The sequence below is a fragment of the Ornithodoros turicata genome, chromosome 6, assembly GCF_037126465.1.
Source record: "Ornithodoros turicata isolate Travis chromosome 6, ASM3712646v1, whole genome shotgun sequence".
In the NCBI taxonomy this organism is placed as follows: Eukaryota; Metazoa; Arthropoda; class Arachnida; order Ixodida; family Argasidae; genus Ornithodoros; species Ornithodoros turicata.
This window is the reverse complement of record NC_088206.1, coordinates 24,225-39,287: the sequence shown is the minus strand read 5'-3', so window position 1 is coordinate 39,287 and position 15,063 is coordinate 24,225. Positions and strand designations below refer to the sequence as shown.

Sequence of the window (15,063 nt, the reverse complement as noted above, 5' to 3'; positions counted from 1 at the left end):
AGACCATTAAGGTTCAACAACTCCTGTGTGCTCTTCTCGATCTATGTCGTGTTTCGTATCATCATTCCTCAAGTCATAAACCAACACACATTTGCACCTTTTTGCCCCCTACGCTGATTTCGTACAAGAAACCATGCACACAGACATATCGAATCATCAGGCATAGACCAGGGAGTACTCTCAGTTGGGTGCGGGTGAGCTTTTCGAAAAAAATATGCGGACTGCGTGCGGATGCGAGTGTAATTTGTAATGGGACGCGGGTTGCGTGTCGGGTGCGCATTAGCACACGCCGGTACGGCTTGGATGCGGGTCAAATAATTTTGACCCGCGCATGACTTACTTCAAAGCACCATCTGAACTTGTCACAATCCTGAAATCCCATCCCGGGATGCCGGGATTGAGAGCAAAAAATCCCGAAATCCCGGGACTACAAAAATGGCTCGGGATTGACAACCCTAGTCACAGAGCGGGAGCAGCACTTACGCGCTCCAACTTTCAAGCTGGATCGTGAGAGTTCATCAAGAGCGTCACGCTCACGAAAAGGAGTGACACTGTTTAGTAAAGAGGAGCACGCTCTGGGTGCTCTGGAGCTGCTACTTAACACACCCATAGCAAACGGAATATACAGTCAAACTCCTTTACAACGAAACTCAGGGGACAGCAAAAAAAATTTGCAGTAAAGGTATTTTCATTAAAAAGGATGTCCATTATTGGACCTATAGGGCTCCAGCGGGACCGCAAAAAAATTTGCTGTAGTGGTATTTTCGTTAAAAAGGTGTTCGCTATAAAGGAGTTTGACTGTATTCTGGTCAAGGTATTTATTTATTTGATGTTTGTGCTTGGCAGTATGTCAAACGCAAATGATAAATAAATAAACGAAGACTATATCAATGAAAAATCAATTGAACATAACAGCACTGGGTGTTGTCGAAGTGAAATGTATCTGATATCTGTATTACTGACTGACACTCCCCCAAATCTTCCATTTCGGGTCGGAGGAATATGGTCACATTAGTTATACAGCAAAGTGAACACTATAATTGCCTAAAATTCCTAAATTCATTAGTTAACTCTTTATCTAAGCACTTTTGGGGCAAAAATGAGATAGCAGAATGCGAGACAGTCATTATTGAAAGCAATCTTTAAAAAAAAAAAACTGAAAAGAGCACGTACATTGAAATATCCATCGCCGAATTTTCCTGTGCAAATGAGCCAAAACAGCGCGCCTCAGGAGCCGTCTGCACCATTGCCATTGGAGGCTTATCTGGGCCGCTAAATGGTTGATCTGGCCAGCAGATCAGCACCTACTACTCCAGTCATCTCCATCTCTCCAAAGCACGTGGCCCTCTGACGTGGAATGAGCGCTGTCCTCTCTCCGCTCCTATCCCAGCTTCAGCTCGTTTGCATAGCAAAATTCGACGAGTATATTTCACCATACGTACTCGTTCCAGGATCTTAAAAAATGCTTTCTGCGAGGATTTTCTTCCATTCTGCTGTCCCAGTTTTGCACCAAAGCTCCAAATTGAAAAGTTAATTAATGCATTTCAAGTAATTCGCCATCTAGTACCTACATGCTTTCTTCGAGAAGATGTCCACCTGGCTGCATGACCCAACTGCAGGAACAACATCTTAGCGGCACCATAGCTCCTATTTAAGAAAAATCTGGTGCATCTTGAAAACACCCTGTATGGTATTTATAAAAAGATGTGCTGTAATTGATGACTCAGTGTAAATACATTATATTTAGGGCCTGACTTTTTGGGTTATATTTTTCAGCGACATCGGGAGGTAAATATCGGGTCATATCTTTCTTCAGTAATTTGTATGGAATCGGGTTAAACTGAACCTGACTCAACCAAATTCTGGTTGAATTGGATTGGATCAGTTGTAAATCCTTGGTTTACTCATATTTATGCATATTTGATCATCTTTATTTATTTACAATGCATGTTCCAAAGTCCTGTGCTAGCTGTCATAACTTTGGATCCCTCTGGTCCAGCAGTTTCTTTTTTCTGTTTTTTTTAGGGGGTGTGGGGTTAAATATCGGGCATAATCGGGTATAACGCTGAAATGTCATTCCCTAATTATATTGACTGACCAATACTGGCTAATTGACTGACTGGTGGCTGATACAACCTGGAACAAAAAGAAGACATGTTGCACTTTCAGCCTTTAGTTAACAAACTGAAGGAACAAAAATACACTTAAAGGTGTTGCGACACTTTCTCTGATGTGTTGAAGCATAATATGTATGCATCGTACTCATTATAAGAACACCGTGGAAAAAAGAATTTTTCCTCTCGCTAGATTGGTTCGGAAAATAGGTGCAGCTATAGAACGACGGCCCACGGTGTGACCTCACGGACCCCTCTCCTCCATTTGGCTTGGGAGATGCGTGTCTTCCCTCGCTGCTCCTGTGTGACGTCACCAATGTCGCTTCTTCGGGGCCGTTTTTCTCCGTACCTGCTCATGTCATGGACCTGAAAACGTGAATATGGGATGATGTTGGGTGATAGAATAGTTTTTCGTATTTATATGGGAAAGCTGGAAACCACCTGTCACAACACCTTTAAACATCAATGCACTCTTGCGGGCTACACAAAGCCTGCGCAATGAGCGTAAGCCCGCAAGAGTGTATTTTTGTTCCTCAGTTCATACTTCACTTGTTTGATATCTCCAGTCCCCGTAAAAGCGGGTTACCGAACCAAGTTGCTGTGCTACCGTCGCCTTCGCCTCACTTCCGTTCCCCTGGTGGCGGCGGGCCTGTGCAGCGCCACCAGACGGGAGAGATGGCGATCCGATAACCGCGCATCGTCTGGTAGCTCCCATATGCGTCGACGGGGCAGCGTTTTCCTCGGAATGCGGAGTGCGAATGCATGGACCAATGAATGGACCTCAAGAATAACACATCGGGAACAATCGAGAAAATGATGATAAGCTTATAAACACTTTCTCGATTGTTCCTAAGGTGTTGTTCCGCCCTCTACGCTTCCCTGCCCAGGCGAATGAGCGCAGTGATTGAGAGTGGAGGGGCACCAACGCGTTACTGAGGTCCTGTGTTCCACAGCGTTTCTTTTCCTCATTTTGTATAAGTTTATTATTTCTTTTTTTATCCTAGCCAGCAAGCGAGGCTTGCTTGCTTCGCATAACACCAGTAAATAAAATGAGATAATCCCTCGCCTGTGCCAGGTTCACGGAGCAGCCGTGGTCCCTTGCATTACTGTGACACCTTTCACAAAAAGTCGTGCCGACCGCAGGAACTGCTCAAATGGGGCCTAATCCCGGTGTACTTACGTTTCAAAAACAGTAAACAGGAACAAAGGGAAACAGGTTACAATTCCCATTCAACTCCGCATTCCGAGGAAAGCGCGGCCCCGTCGATGCATTTGGAGCTAGCAGACGACGCGCGGTTATCGGATTGCCATCTCTCCCGTCTGGTGACACTGCGCAGCCCCGCCGCCACCAGTGGAAAGGAAGTGAGGCGAAAGCGACGGTAGCACAGCAACTTGGTTTGGTAACCCGCTCTTACAGGGGTTGGAGATATCAAACAAGTATGTCGCAAGCAGTACAACATATCTGTTTTTTGTTCCAGGTTGTATTCGTTGCCGTAGTCAGTCACGTACCAACTGGCCCTATTCATTTTGTACCTAATTATATTCATTGTATTTGAAGCTAAATTTGCCCATTTATATTTCCTCATCACTAATACTCAACTTTTGCACTATTGCTGTTAAATGTTCACTTTGGATCCGCAAAATGTTGCATGTCCTTAACGTCAGCAACTGTAATACATTGAACTTTGAATGACTTTCACAACAGTTCCACATCACGCGAAGGTCCCCGGCTCCGAACAGGAACCATCGCGCACCAGGAAGCCCCGCCATGTAAACAAGATGGAGAATCGGCTTGTTAATCAAAGTGTGAGTGTCAACTTTTACTGGCGCTTAATTAGCATTTATTTCAGCATTTACTTTTTGGCACACTTGCTGTTTCTGGGAGTTTGTCATTTTCCGAGAGTTTGAAATTTTTCCTCGTCTATTTTGCACCGTGCACGTTTTCCGTGTCGTAGACTGCGGCAAAGATGAATTGTTGACACAATATGCTGTGCAAAAAAGCTTATTGTGGCAAGACATGGAAGAGTCTTTGCAACTGGTTTTTGCTGAATATAACTCTTGAACATAGAGGGCTAGGGAGAAGCAGCAAGCACTTGCCAATATGTCTCTGCAAAGGGCTTTCGAGCAGTGCCATATTTTCTGCGCTTTAGACACTGGGAAATCGACAAAAACTGTCAGAAATCAGACACTAACACTGGGAAGGGTGCTCTTCTCGACATACTACTGTGGGCCACGGCTTTTGGTACAGCTTGCCACTGGAGCTTTGCACTCTAGTTATAAGGGCTCTTTTTCAGGTAAATGATGTCACATTATACAAAAATAAAACATTGCCATGAGTCATATTACATATTATTAATTAAATTGTAACCCATCCTACCAGCTCTCGTAGCATAGTGATTAGAATGATCGCTTTCCACGCCGAGACTGGGAGATGATGAGGGTTTGAATCCCCGCACGGGCTGTTGTTTTCCCTCGGTTTTCCGGGAGACTTTGCAGCCAAATTTTCGCACTGTTCCCCCTGTAGTCAGACCAAGACGCATACTAACCTCCTTGTGCCCTACTCCTTCCTGCTGACCTCTCTCCATTTGTCCATGTCTATACACCACTCATAGCCACAGTTGCTTCACTGTGCTAACACGTAATGTGAAAAAAAATTTGACCCCCATTACTGATGTTTGTCTTTCAAATTCTCTGAAGAAAGATTGTCCACCAATTACTGTTCTAGTTGTTCAGGGAGATTCTATGTTTGCAAAATTTATTATTGTATAAACTCACAGTATGTTTGTAGCATCTATAAGCTTTAACTTATAGTTCACATTTTTTCACACAGAATTCACATAATAGGGAAAAAATGAAATGTACAGGTGTTGATTGATGCACCGTACAAATTCTGTGTCATTCGAAACTATAAGTGCGCGAATACTGAAATTTTCGAGTACGAATCGAATATCTACAAAATTGGTCTTATAATATCGAATATCACGTCATAGGATAACGGCTTCTAAGAGTCAGTTAAGTTAATTAAGCCCTGATAACAAGCATCATCACAGTTGTGTTCTGCTGATCCTTAGAAAAATGTCCCAAGTGTTAATGAGGAATATGTAATAATGTATTGACTTATAGCATAGGGCATACATGCTTATACGCACATGTACAGTAAAATTATTTTTACAATAGAACAGTGTGTTGTTCTCATGAGGCGAGCTGAAAACCGGAAAAAACTTTCATTTCAAAAATCTTTCATGAACAGTGAACACCTGTGTTGGCATTGGAAAGTGCTGGTGAAACAGACAGAATCGAAGTAAAGATCAATGACATGTTCAGAATGTGGGATGGTTTAGTGATGAGCATCTCAGAAGGAAAATGAAGGTGGCAAGTGGTCTCATTGTTTGTATCTGTCCCTTCTGTGTTGTTCCAGCCTCAGAACATCAGTTTCTCTCTTGTTCAACAGGTGCCGCTTGCGTCGATTTCCGTCGTATGAATGTGTGTATGAGTGAGCAAAAAATGTAAGAGTGAAAGGAGGGTGAGTGAGAGTGAGTGGCTGGTTTGTCGTCCCTTCAGATGACGCACCCCAAAAGTCGCTGGAGAGGCGTGTTAGCTTAGCTCAATTGGTAGAGCCCTGGACCGGAAATCCAGAAGATGTGGGTTCGATCCCTACAGCTGGCTAACCTTTTCAGTGACTTTCATCTTTCATCTTTGAAATGGCGGCTGCACACAACTGCGTACTAGTTTCGGTTTCCGAACGTATAGCGACGTATTCGCAAATGAGCGTACCTCGGAAGCTCCGCGCGTCGCTTTGCAGCTGTTCTACTATGCATGTTCGTCGCCGCAACGTACAAATTCTAGTGCGCAGCCCGCAACAACTTTGTAATAAGCTGCTATGATATTCGAAAAAATCGAATATTCAAACTTTTACGAATATTCGAAAACTTCGAATATCAAATTTTCGAACACGAATAGGAATCGAATATAGCAAATATTCGATTCGCATTCGAAATTTAGAATATTCGCACACCTCTATTCGAAACTAGTTGAATAAAAGGCTTGTGCATTAGTTCCCCACATTGGAGGAAGAACAGAAGCTTGTAACCCAGCACTGACCTCATCTGTTGCTAGTATTTGCAACTATTTTGCATCTGTTGCAGTGCAATCACAAGAACATGCATTCAGAGCAGTATTTGAAATTTGAGTCCATTGATGAATTTCTTGTGAAAGAACTGGTATAAATACAAAGTCATGATATCATGGTTAGAGGTTTGCCAAGTCCGGTAACATCCGCATCGAAAAGCCCCCTAGCGTGTTTTTTGTTTCTTTCTTCTCAGCTCACGCACCGCTTATACCTTCTTGAGCCGTGTCGGTGTATGTTACGAGTCACATGCCAGGGAACCATGCTACGTCACAGCTTTTTCTCATTCACCGATACGCTCTTTCCAAGAATGGAGGATTTTGTAAAGGTGAGCGCTGCAGGTTACCTGCGTCCGTCGTTCTTTCGCAGGAGCTCATTTTATTTGTTGCAGAATAGGCCACAGCAAGAAAAAAAGAAAACAAACAAACAAACAAAAAAGAACATAGAGATAAAAGTGGGGTGTCACCTCAGTGCCCCTTTAACCGGTATTATTGGACAACTGTGGGTGACATAATGTTCCTGAGAGTGTTGTGGATACACTCAATATCCACAAGGATGCAGATGCTGATATCAGGGATGGGCATAAATACACTTTTCGGGTATTTAAATATAAATACAAAATACTACATGTTTTCATGTATTTAAATACTGCTTATAAATACTTTATGCTGAAAGTAATTAAATACAAAATATAAATACAATAAGACAGTATTTAAATACTGTAACTACTTCCGTAAATACTTTGAGCCGTCTAGGCACATTATTCTTTTAAATTAGTGTATAAATGAAGCCACCTATGGATGCATCTCTGCTGCACACAATGCCCACATATTTATTTATTTTTCCGTGATGCAGTGTGATGATTTTAGCATCTTGCGTAGACCGACTTTCCATTGAACGGAAACGTCACCTTGAGTCTCAGGAGCAGCGAGGGGGGTGTTAGGACGGTAACGGGAGAAGAACCGACGACGACTCAAAACCAGCTAATGAACCCGTTATAGCATCATCCACTTTCTGTATGTTGAATAAAGTGTTTATTTGCCGGTTTTGAGTCATCGTTGTAAGTTCTTGTCCCGTCTGTCTGCCCTGTCCAGTTCCTCCCTCTGCAACGGGGGTGGCGATGCCCTCATTCGCGCATTGTGGTGTTTTCTAGAAGGACGGAAATCCCTGAACACACGGGATGAGTGACCTGTAGCCTCTAACCAAGCTATCCTTCATCGCTGGAGGCTAACGATGTGGAACTCGAGAGAAGCCCACAAATACAGGAGGATGAGATATGTGTATTTAAGTGTATTTTAAATATAAATACGCCTAAAACGGTATTTAAATATAAATATAAATAGATTTTTCTTGCCTGTATTTAAATACGTATTTTAAATACATGTATTTATATTTTAAATACTATTTTAAATACAATGTATTTAAATACTGCCCATCCCTGGCTGATATATCTATTTCAACGAGTGCAGATCTGTGGATTGTGTGACAATGCAGATATTGTCAATTATATCTGTGTTCACCTCTACATGTGGTGACTATGTGATTTCCAAACATCATGAGCAAACCTGTCGCCCCATCCCACCCCCAAACAACCATACTATAGCATGTTTCAAGTCTTGCCCCCAGACACATCATCCCCCAGGGTGTGAGCAGAACTGATCAACTCTCACACTTGTCATCGTCCAACGTGTTTGTGTATTTGTACTTGTTAGACTGCAAGTTGGGGTGGTCGGTACAGATTCATGGCTCACGAGCTGCCAAAACAACATGGAAAACAGAGAGACGCACAAAAGATTGACTCAACTTGTTGTTTTGAGTTGTACTGTACACATGTTGACTTGAGCAATGAGCTTGAACATTCACATGACTTCACTTTATTTTCGTGAAATATCTTTTCACTGGCGTTAGCTGGGCTTGAATCTAGGTTCTTCTGTTTTGAAGTCGGATACCTTACCATAGGGCCGTTGACAGGAGTATGCATGGATATGCTATGTCTACAACTTGAAAAGACCCTGTACATGAGCTGGCATCGTCCTGTCATTTCATTTGTTTTGTGCTTTGCTATCGTCATAGGCCAAAAACATTGCTGAAGCGGTACTTGACCCACAATTCAGCACAAGAGCTGTAAAACAGGGTAAAATCAGGCAATCTATAGCAAATTTTCAGGGCAAAGCACTTCTCGCACTTCAGGGCTTGCTTGCAAGAATCTGTTAGAGGGAAATACTCAAGTTTTTCACTCAGTCATTAGCGCACCCGATGTGCATTGAGGGAAAAACTCGTTCAGTACGTTTCTCTCAAACAAATTTGTGCAAGCGGGCCCCGATGAACATAAGCACCCCTGCTGAGTGCACAGTGCTTGGAATTCCATGGTGCCCGTATTGGGTAAGTTTACACTTTGGCAAGTTCGTACTCGGGTTTTTTTTCGTGTTATACCTTAAGTGGGGATGATGCAAATCAGATGTAGAAATGGGTCTAACAAGGTTTAACCTTAAAACACAAGGCCCTATCTATGCCAAGCATAAAAGAACTGTGCAAGCGAGCTGGTGCAGGTATGACAGCATATCCCTGAGTTTGGGGTGAAGAAAAGAGGGCAAACAGAAAAATGTACAACACAAATACCAAATGCCATTACAGGAAATGTCCCGTTCATCTGACAAATGATTTTTCTTCTCTCAGAAACTGATAGCTCTCAAGGTGAAATCTGCCATTAAACTGTGCCTTCCTGACTTGTCTTTATAGGAAGTGAAACAACTGAGTGAACAAGAAGAGCACTTTGATATAGCTTGTCATATTTTATTGTGTGATGCCATGAACTATGTATCAGCTGACACTTCCTCAACAAAGTATCTGTAACTATCTGTAGGAATTGCATTGGTTTGACCGTTATGGCAACATACACAATGGTGCATATCCAGCAGCCTTTGATGATACCTCCTCATGTCCTCATGGACACCAGGATAACACAAGGGATCTTCATGTTTCCTACATGAAGGTAAGAATCTCCTTTACCCATCTATTCATTGTCTTTATTTGTCACCATCTCAACTGTGGTTTCAAATCCTACATGTAGGGAGACTATATAATACTACATAGCTGCAAACAGGAACACCTAGTGGTTATTGCCGATGTTGTTCATAATGGAACCAAATGGGCCACAATTACTGCTAAATAAATTAATAAATGCCATGGCTGATAATGTTCACTACCTCACTGTGCAGCAAAAGAAAGCCCATGTGAACTTGTTGCTCTCAATACCAGATAACTTTGAAAGCAACCAATAGACCCCTCCCTGTTTGTAAACAAATGACGTCATAGCGTTCGATAGCGCCACCAATTTGGTAGAGTTGAGCTATGCTCGAAGTTAGAGGCGAACAAGGTCGCGCCCAAAAGCCACGATCTTGAGGGGATTACGATGATCCCTCAAAGGGATGCGACCTTCGGTCCTGTTTTTCTTTCAGTAGAAGGCAGCGAACAAGTGCCCATTCGTGGAACCCAGCCCTCCCCCTCCGATGTGTTTCGGTTTCAGTCTGTCTACCAACGTCATGATGACGTTTCTCGGGTAGATGTCTATTGTCTAGGAAGCAGAGGACACATTGCCCCGTAGGCAAATACAACCGTTTTGCTCAACTTGGGGAACTTATTAATATTTATATGTAAGATCAACATTTATTTATTTATTCATGAAGGTCCTTGCGGGCATTACATGGGGAGTGGGAAAAACAGAAAACCAAAATACATCAGGTAGCATGAAGAAAAACAACAACTCAGTAAGGCAGTCAATAGTAATTACTAAAATAATTCTGTCGCGGTCTACACTTGATAATATAATATGGCATTTTGTTTACGATTGGAAGATGATCTTGTGAAAACGCAATTGTCAGTAGCACCATGCTCCGAGATGGTGGCAGACATGCTGGTCTACAGTAGTGTTCCCAGCCTTTGTAACTATTCTCAGGGCCATATAGTAACAACTGCACAATTACTTGCAGGCCTCCTCCAGTATTGCTTATAGCTATGACCTAGATGAACGCTACAGAATAGATATTGACATCTCTTCAGTGATGTTTCATCATCATCCATTGTTTAGCAAGGAACACCTCCTCACATCTCAACTGCTCATGCTCTACAGAAAGTATAGTGAGACTTCAAGTCTACAAGAAGAGGTAATTACTCAGTGTGTCCTAGAAATGTCTTTGCTTGATAATTGCATATTTCAGATTGTGAACCTAAAAAGGGAACTTTTGAAAGTTCAGGAGGATAACTTGAGGAAGGAGATGCTTCTGCGGTTACTGTACGTGACAAAGCCTCTGTACCTTACAGTTATTCTGAGGAATGACCCCAAAGTTTTGTGTGCTACCCAGAGTTCCTAGATTTTTGTGATAAAAATATAAACGATCTGCTCTAAAACACTGGAAATTCAACGTTTTTCTGAGAGAAAAATGATGCATAATAATGGTCGCACTCAAGTGCGACCATTAGTGTGTTCCATCCCAACACGGGGGCACACAGAGCAGTGCCCCCGTGCGTGAACCAGACCGATGAACACGAAATTGACAGCTGGATAGCTGATCCAAACAGCGCATTGGTGCACTGCTCTGCGCAAGAAATATGTAAACCGAAACCGATTAATTACCCGAAAAAGTCACTAAGTGTCGACGCATTTTTTCTTGGAATATTTTTTCCTGACGGTCTCGATACCTAAAACAGAGGCTCCGTAAGCATACGAAGTAAAATTTAAAATTTATGATGTTTATCTAATTAGTGAGCATATGCAAATGCGACGCTCACTACTCAGTGCATGGCCGATGTCCTAAGGATCTTTACTAAAAAGAAAGTTCTTCGATGGCAACACCTGTTTACGAATTATTCAGCCTGGGGACCTTCGTGAAACAACCAGTATAGTCGTAAGGAAGCTGCAAAAGTCAATTCTGATATCTTTAAATGTTCCTGAACTACTCTTTGAACTAGTAGCATTATTTTATCCTGTTCATGTTCCGAGATGACCCAGTTCAGCCACCAGTTCAGCCGAACCAGTTCAGCTGAAAAATAATGGTCATTTACGTATTTCAGTTCAATTTTCCATTCAACGCTTTAGTAAAAACTAAAACAACCCTGTAAATATGAAGCTTGCTGTTGCCTGTTCATGGAAGTGCATGAGGGTGCTCATTCACAATTCTTTTGCTGTAGCTTAAGCAGAAAAATTAAGTCTTTTGAGACAATTGTTCTGACAATTATTTTGGAGTTTCCCAATGACGTTTGATAGTCTGTTTAGCTATCAGTGTGCATACAACATTGGCAGTTCATTTTTAGAGATCTGCAACAGCGGGAGTCTGAAAGAAATGACTTAGTCGATAAGCTGATAGTGCTCTGGAATGAAGTGTGCCAATTAAGGCAGGATGAGGGATACTCTGCAACCACTATCAAATTAAGATATCTCAAGTAAGTCAGTTACCTCTTCTGGACTGTTCTTGTAATGCTCTTTGTTTTTTTGTTTTCTTTTTATTTCCAGGGATCATATAAATGATCACGTGCTTAGGAAAGATTTTGATGATGCGGTTGAAGAGGAATTTGAATTACAGAATATTCTCTACAGTCAAGAAAACACGGTCACATGCCAGGAACAGAGGCAACCCCCCAAGGTACAACTCTGGCGCTTTTAAAAAAAATGGTGCACCGCCACAAAATCACAGCCTGCACATATGTTTACTTACAAGAAAATGAGTGTAAAAATGTAACTATAATCACATACTGTAAATGTGCTTGCTTGTAAATGACTTTATGTTAACATGTCACAAAAGAAAAACTGGTTAGTACAAAAGGTCTAATGACCTATACATAGGGAGTGACTTTTTCGGGTTAAATGCCTTTCTCATATTAGGGGGTAAAAATCGGGCGGTATTTGTAAATCTGTAATTCGGGGAGAAATCGGGTGATAATTGTGCCTTTGGGTGTTATCGGGTGTTTTTGTTTCTCCTCTTGTATATTAAGTCCTTCCTAATCTCTTTTTTTTTTTCTGTTTTTTTGTTGCGGGATCGCGACCTTCCAGCGGTAATCTCCGAAGGCATAGACAGTGTTGGCACACATGGGTGTATTGCTGGGAAGGTAAGTGACCCACTCTTACATGAGTTACACATGGCAACCTTCGTTCGTCTTCAGTGGAAACGTCACTTGAAGATTTCATAGTGACTGGAATTCGGGGAGAAATCGTGTTTAACCTGAATTGGTCGGAGGTCAGTTCGGGGGGGAATAACCGGGCGGAATCGGGTTTAACCCGAAAAAGTCACTCCCTACCTATACATTGCAGACATAAATAAATGCAATTTTTTTTTTTCACATCTTCGTGATTACCACAACACTGGGCTGGGCACAACATGGGAACACATTCCACATTTGTTTGACACTCCATTTTTCAAATATCTTCAAAAGGGCTCATTGCATAAGTATCTGGAGCACTATTTGTGTTGTAGCCTCTCTAATGTTTCTGAATAGAATGCAATGGCAAAAATTTTGCGATAACACTTTTCTGCACAGGAATCATTGGACGATGCTGGACCCAACCGTCCCAGCAAAGTGGATGAGAAAAGTGTAGCCAATGAAGCTTTCGCACAATTAAAAAGAACATCCGGTAAAGGCACAGTTTCCTGTCGCATATACGCAAAGTTGACTTCTATTGAGTTTTTTAGAATTTATGCATGCTCTTGTGTGTTAGGCAATGTACATCATGGTACATTATTGTGCACCAGGGGTACTCATCTTGTGCTATTTGATGGAGATCTGATTTCTGTGATGTTGTCAGTGCATCTGTTTGTGTTAACTTGCACACTTGGAGCATTTGGTTCCACTTATCTTCTCCTGCAGTCGATAACCACTACCATGCACAATGAGAGTATGAAATTTTGGTAGTCTTGAGCAAAATAGGTTGTTATGCGTGAACTAGCTTTTAGTCTTGTGCTTAATATCTATTTATGTACCTCTAGCACGAGTGGTGCTCATGACGGAGGATGTCACACCTTTTAACCAGTGTCCCAAGTAAGTGCACTGTTTTCAGCATGGTAGCCAGTTTTTTGTGTGTGTGTGTGTGGGGGGGGGGGGGGGGGTTCTTTGGGAACTTTACATGGGGAGGAGGTGTTTCTCCTTCTCCCAAATGAACTACAAATGGCACGATTCGGGGTGGGGGGTTGAGCCCCCTAACCCCCCTCCCCCCTGCGGCTACACCACTGGCCATTTTTATAAGCTAGGATGGATCCCACAAACTTAGTTATGAGGTTATGCAGACGACTGACCCACATCGGAGTAACACCCAAAGGAGGCTCATACAAAGATGTTAGCAACAATCAACCCCAAAGTTTGACATCATCATTAAAATGAGAGAATTGCTGTTGGGATGGAGTTTGAAGATATGTTGGCAAAAGTTTGCCCTATTTTGGACGCAATGGTAAATTCCCTCCTCCGTACCCCTATTGGGGATCCTACAATGCACCAAGTGTCGATTTTTTCTATGGTATCTTTGGTTTAATAGGATGTGTTCAATTATTGACAGCCTATCTTGGTGGCTGGTAACACAATGTCTAATATTTGATGTGGTTGACAGGAATGAACAGCATCGTCGCCAGGATGTCTCAAATACAGTGCTGCACATGAGTATACTGTGCAATGGCAAAGAAGCCTGCAAAACAGAGCACAAGTAAGATTGCTTCTACATCCAGTGAAACTCGGTTCATATATCTAATTATGAAATGTGTGTCCACGTGCCCGAAACTTTGCATGAATTATCCCACTTTAATTGCTATGCACTTGGATGTGTCTTGGGATGGGGCTTCCATGATAAAGCTCCAAGCTCTGTTTTGTATAGTGTCTGAGGTAAATCTTATAATAGCTAAACATACAATGTGTGGTCAAAAGATACTAAAATAATGCCCTCTATCTTTAGAGCATTGGGCCAGGATTTTACAGTGGAGTGGAAGCAGACATATAGCTTGCTGGTCATGGAATATCCTCAAACAATAACCGTGGAGGTAAACTATTCTATAAATCTCCTCCACGTCATCAGGAGGACACTAAACATTTTTGCAGCCATGCATGGAAAAATTTGTGTTCCTCATGCTAGTGCACTTATGTATGAACTACCCAATCTTTCGGACTTCTAAGAGCCCTAGAATTGTTCCAAATAGTCAAGCACTTAAAATTTTCCCCCTTCCCTAACTACGCCCTTGGGAGGAACCCATGCGACGTTGTTCCTCATTGGCATTCAAACATTTCGGCACCCTCTTGGCTGACAGCTTCTGCGGAAGGAGTTCTGCAGAACTCCTCAGAAGGACAACAAAAACGTGCATTCGAGGCAGTTACGTAGCCTTGTGGCATCAGTCATACACTAGATCGTTGATTGCACTTTCTTACTCCAGTGAATTATTTTGTTCCAGTTGCATAATCCCCAACCATGCAGTAGTGATCGAATGCTTCATGCTATGCAGCAATAAAGCCTTTGAACGGGCTCAATGCGGAAACCATGCTGTTCAGGTCGATCTTTGGGCTTTGTAACGTTTTCCTGGTCTTGTTAATTCCGTCTAGAGTGCCGTCCCAAAATGCGGCATAAATTCAAGTTGTCTAGCGTATAGCCTAGACTGGTCATCTATACTAGCCTAGACATTGTGTCAATGAGACCACCGGCATTAAAGGGCACTTCATCCATTTCATTACCAGTTAACAATAAGTTGCAGCGCTTTTAAAGAAAAACAGTTGCCCCTGACTAAGGCTTCCACAGCGTCCACTCTGTAGGACCATCGTGTGCTGGTAACTCTTTTCAGTACTGGAACTGGCTTTTCT

The 15,063-nt window shown here is 42.3% G+C and overlaps 1 protein-coding gene across 2 annotated transcripts in view; it reads left to right on the top strand.

Moving 5' to 3' along the window:
- Nucleotides 1-15,063, top strand: part of LOC135398733 (coiled-coil and C2 domain-containing protein 2A-like) — a 42,348-nt gene that overhangs the window by 9,681 nt on the left and 17,604 nt on the right. Inside the window, exons 9-19 of one of the 2 annotated variants that reach the window (XM_064630116.1) lie at nucleotides 3,820-3,920; nucleotides 6,437-6,568; nucleotides 9,104-9,232; nucleotides 10,230-10,403; nucleotides 10,458-10,531; nucleotides 11,551-11,679; nucleotides 11,750-11,879; nucleotides 12,772-12,865; nucleotides 13,218-13,269; nucleotides 13,832-13,924; nucleotides 14,171-14,255. In XM_064630116.1, coding sequence (XP_064486186.1) covers nucleotides 3,820-3,920; nucleotides 6,437-6,568; nucleotides 9,104-9,232; nucleotides 10,230-10,403; nucleotides 10,458-10,531; nucleotides 11,551-11,679; nucleotides 11,750-11,879; nucleotides 12,772-12,865; nucleotides 13,218-13,269; nucleotides 13,832-13,924; nucleotides 14,171-14,255 — 1,193 coding nt within the window. The remainder of the gene's footprint in view (nucleotides 1-3,819; nucleotides 3,921-6,436; nucleotides 6,569-9,103; nucleotides 9,233-10,229; nucleotides 10,404-10,457; nucleotides 10,532-11,550; nucleotides 11,680-11,749; nucleotides 11,880-12,771; nucleotides 12,866-13,217; nucleotides 13,270-13,831; nucleotides 13,925-14,170; nucleotides 14,256-15,063) is intronic. The other variant, XM_064630117.1, reaches the window with a different exon arrangement.